At 44.8% G+C, this 4503-nt stretch overlaps 1 protein-coding gene across 1 annotated transcript in view; it reads left to right on the forward strand.

Annotated features, from left to right (window-relative positions):
• The first annotated feature begins 411 nt into the window (after positions 1-411).
• Positions 412-4503, forward strand: part of NAT10 (N-acetyltransferase 10 (GCN5-related)) — a 19741-nt gene continuing 15649 nt past the window's right edge. The window contains exons 1-6 of the mRNA XM_010146038.1: positions 412-500; positions 659-830; positions 1132-1254; positions 2019-2080; positions 2570-2684; positions 3993-4100. Of these exons, the coding sequence (XP_010144340.1) occupies positions 427-500; positions 659-830; positions 1132-1254; positions 2019-2080; positions 2570-2684; positions 3993-4100 (654 nt within the window). The 5' untranslated portion in view covers positions 412-426. The remainder of the gene's footprint in view (positions 501-658; positions 831-1131; positions 1255-2018; positions 2081-2569; positions 2685-3992; positions 4101-4503) is intronic.

The following is a 4503-nucleotide window of genomic DNA, read 5'->3' on the forward strand; positions in this document are numbered from 1 at the left end:
CCAGACCAGCACATGGGCTGGCGGAGTGTGCAGGCGGCAGGGCAGTGAGGTGGGCTGCCCAACCCGCTAGAGGATTAGAGTTAAATTGTAGAAGAATTCTGAAATACCTCATGCAAATTCTACACTAAGAGACAAGCCCCAGGAGCTGCATTTAGCCTGGGGTCAGCGGCTCTGCCGCAGAAGAGTGCCGAGGAAACGGTGTCATTTGGCATGTTCAATGCAGTGCCGCCCTGGAGAAGGCACAGACACACAGGTCTGTGTCAGAAGGAACGTCACTTTCACGTGTCAGGGGATCCTTCTGTTCTGCACAGTAGAAAACGTGGGTGTGAAATCGAGGCTAGAAGAAGATTTTGCTCTCCGGTGTTTTTGCGAGTACCAGTGTTGGTGACTGTTTCTGTCTTTCGGCAGGTGGTTATCCTTCACCACATGTTGTCCAAAGCGACCGTACGGGCCAGGCCCTCTGTGCTGTGGTGTTACAAGAAGGAGCTGGGCTTTAGCAGGTAAGGTGCCTCTTTGTGCCTCATGCTGCAGATGCTGCTCTGTGTGACACAGCAGTTCCGTGACCGGTCTGCTGAGCGTAGGTTGTGTGATTTGGTTGTAAGGAAAAGCACTTCCTCAAACCTTTTTCCAAGAAAACTTCTCTAATTTTGTTCTCCAGCCACCGGAAGAAGAGGATGAGACAACTACAGAAGAAGATTAAAAGTGGAACTTTAAACATAAAGGACGATGATCCTTTTGAGTTATTTATAGCAGCCACAAACATTCGCTACTGCTACTACAACGAAACCCATAAGATTCTTGGTAACACTTTTGGCATGTGTGTGCTTCAGGTGAGGAGCTCAACTTTTGACTCTGATATTGCACTGGTAACAAGTGCTCTAAACCCGAATGCTGTGGGAGTAGTATTTGTTGCTTCCGTTGTCTCAGTTATGATGGTCTTCCGTAACTCTTACAAGTTTAATGAGGATGAGATAACCTTGCTGGTTGAATTTTGATGGGACGTTGGTTTATGAAATGTTAAGTGTGAATTAAGCTTTAAGAAATAATGTTTTTAGATTTTCTGCTCCTTCTAGTAGGTGCTAGTTGTGCTGCTGAACTCTGGGTGACTTTGATGTTTTCTTTATTTTCTAGGATTTTGAAGCCTTGACTCCAAACCTTCTGGCTAGAACTGTTGAAACGGTGGAAGGGGGTGGGATCGTGGTGATTCTTCTGAGAAGTATGAACTCACTGAAGCAGCTCTATACAATGGCCATGGTACGTTCATTGTTGTGTCTTACATAGGCAGGTACATCACGGCGATGCCAAGTTTTGCTTTTGTTATGGGATATGGTCTTCCTTCTGTCATCTTTTCTGCTCCTTCATTCGTCTGTGATCGAATATCTTATGCATAAGTATTTCTGCCAGCCTCTCTCTTGAAATGCTGCTGGGTTGCAACGAGGAAATACCTCACGGATGTAATGGTCTTCTGTTTCACAGCAGTTTTGGAAAGTGTTTATGCTATCTGCCCGTGTAACCAAAAATTAAATAAAAAATAGGCCTTTTGAGTGTTTGTGACCTGTTGCTAGGTGAGGTCAGCTTCACAACTGCTGTGTATTTCCATAAATGACCTACTCACATTGAGTGTACTTACTCCCTAGAGCAGGAACTGTTTCCATTTTTAATAGTACCAGTAGGTGAGTTAATGTGATAGTCTGTTTTTTCTAAACACCCCTGAGGTGTTTGAAATATTCTGTACCTGGCAGAGTTGACCTTTAAGTCAAGTGAGAATAAGTAAGATGATTTTGAAAATAATTGGTGGGAAGAGTGCACTTTTAACAAGCATTTGGGAAACGTGGATGTTTCACAACAAGCAGAAAATCAGGATCCTGTCTGGGAGGTGGTGTTGGTGGAAAAGGAGACTGTAATCCACAAGAGTGGAAAAGAAGTTGGGTTGTTCTGTAAATAGCCACCAGTTACCCAGTAAATAATCACTGTCATCGCTGCTCCTTCTCCAGATTGCCTTTTTCTTTCCCTTTCAGGATGTACACTCTCGGTACAGGACAGAGGCACACCAGGACGTGGTAGGACGGTTTAATGAGAGGTAAGTTATCAAGTACTGAGGATGTAGGCTGTATGCCCAAGGAAAGCTTCTGTAACGACGCCATGTATTCATATTTGGAAAGTATCCTGTAGGTGTGCCAGGGGCTTCCTGGCTGCTGAAAACTGCAGAAATTCATCTTCAGCCTGCAGGTGGCTGTGTGATGGCAGAACTTAGGAGGAGGAAGAAGCCAGTGCTGGCTGCAGTCTTTGGGGTCAGCGCCTGCCACAGCTGCTCTGGATTCACGTCTTGCACTTTTACACAGCTGCCTCCCGCTTAAACGCTCTTGGTAGATGGTCCTTAGTGTTAGTCATCCTTGTAAGTGTAGGTGACCCTCATTTGGTGGTCAGAGGCACACTGCCAGCTGCCTGAACTTGTAGCTCAGCTGTGAGGAGCTGTAAATACTATGTCTGGGCTTAGAAAAGAGTTTAACTTAACTGCCAAAATGTCTTGCTACTGTTTTTCCTGAGTTGCCTTTGCTTGATGGCGCAGGTTCATTCTGTCCCTGGCCTCCTGCAAGAATTGCATCGTGATTGACGATCAGCTGAATATCTTGCCCATCTCCAGTCACGTTGCAAACATCACACCAGTTCCACCACAGTCGCAGGTCAGTAAGCAATGTCAGGGATTTTTCCTTGGGAGAAATTAATCTCCACGGTTGACCACAGTGTGTTAAGATTTAGAGGAAGCTTTCCTTCCCCCCTGATTTATATCAACTAATGGTCTTGCAGGGAGAAAGCAGAATGTTCTGCAAAAATGATACCTGGCATGGGTGAAGCATGGAAAGTCCTTTCTATCCTCCTTGGGTTTTTTTCTGTCACAGTTGGTTTTTTCGTGCTTGCCTGTATTTATTGATTTTGCTTTATTGCCCAATGGGGTGGAGCTTAATTGCTGTGTTTCAGAAGTGCGTAGAGAGATTTCAAGCTGATGGACAGTTGGGATGAGACAAATAAAAACACCTTTTGATGGTTGGAGGGTGGGAAAACACTTTGGAAATAAGTATATTACAAGTTCAGGAGACACCTGATAACCTGGAAGCTGTGGTAGTTGATTCAGTTTCTGAGTTACACATGCCACGTCCCTTAAAACAGTCACTGAAAATGAGCCAGACATAGTTAGAAATGTGTCCTGTTATCACTTCCACTGGTAGACTGAAGTAAAATGGAACCAGTTTTAAATAGAAGTCTTTAAGCTTTTGAACTGTTTTGTGGGGCCTAAGAAATACCAACATGGGTTCTGTCAGAGATGGTGAAAAGATTTTAACAGAGCACTGATTTTAAAAAACAAAGCATTATAATGATAGCATTGTAACCGGTAGCATTATAACAATCATGACAGCAGTGGTTGTTGGATGGACAGGCTGAGGCCTCTGGAACTTTAAGTGACAATAAGGAAAGTTGGAATTCATTCCCATTTAAAATAGATAGCTTTTGCATCCAGGTTTATTGAACAACTTGACACTGGTTTGAAAACTGAAGTATTGCCGCTGCAGTAGTTTTTCCCCCTACGTGACAATGTGTACGCCTTGTGCAACAGGTATAACAAAGATTGTAAGATGTTGCTGCAGCCTGAAGACTGAAAAATGAACTAAGTTCTTCAGGAAATGTGTACATGGTCTCTCTAGCAATGCGGTTCTCCACCTACCATGTACTGACAAATCCCCTTTTACCCCCTCCCTGCTTGGGGAATCCAGGATACCCCCGTCTTGTGTCACCATCCTCCTGAAGATGCATCAAAACGGAAGTGTGAACTATCTGTCCAGTTCAATTTCTCTGTTTCTAGGGAAGATATTCAACTTGTAGGAACTTCTCCTTTCAAGTATCTTTTTCTGCCTGGTAAAAGATAGCAGAAGACATCACGAAGGCGGAAGTGTGCTGAAGTCCTTTACTAACCCTGGTAAATCCTGTGCTTGTAGGAGGACACCCTCCGGCCACAGGACCTGGAGCTGAGAGAGCTGAAGGAGAGCCTGCAGGATACGCAGCCCGTAGGAGTTCTGGTGGATGGCTGTAAAACCCTGGATCAGGTTGGTGTGGTGTTTAAATTTGAGATATTCCGTGCTCATCAGGTCACCTTATGTAGTGACGGTTGTGCCTCGTCTTGTGTTACCAAACCAGAGCGTGAACAGAACCAGCCTGGGGGAGTCCACAGTTAAAAAGGTTATGAGCTCTCAGGGTTTGAAATAAGTTTCTATTCAGTTTAGTCCTGAACAGAAGTTGAAAATCTGTGTAATGTTTTAACATGCCCTTGCTCCTGCCTCCCTTACACTGTTTTTACTCCCATTTGGGAATCACTGACTAGTGCAAAGGCAGGCCCTTACTGCAGTTGTCTTTCCTGCTTCGGAGCATCCGCTGAGAAGCTGCGGGTCAGCCTGGTGGCTCCTGGAACTGGGCACTGCTTAAGCCTTATAGTAAGCCTTCTCACTGCCC

Source organism: Buceros rhinoceros, unplaced genomic scaffold, assembly GCF_000710305.1.
Source record: "Buceros rhinoceros silvestris isolate BGI_N320 unplaced genomic scaffold, ASM71030v1 scaffold632, whole genome shotgun sequence".
Taxonomy (NCBI): Eukaryota; Metazoa; Chordata; class Aves; order Bucerotiformes; family Bucerotidae; genus Buceros; species Buceros rhinoceros.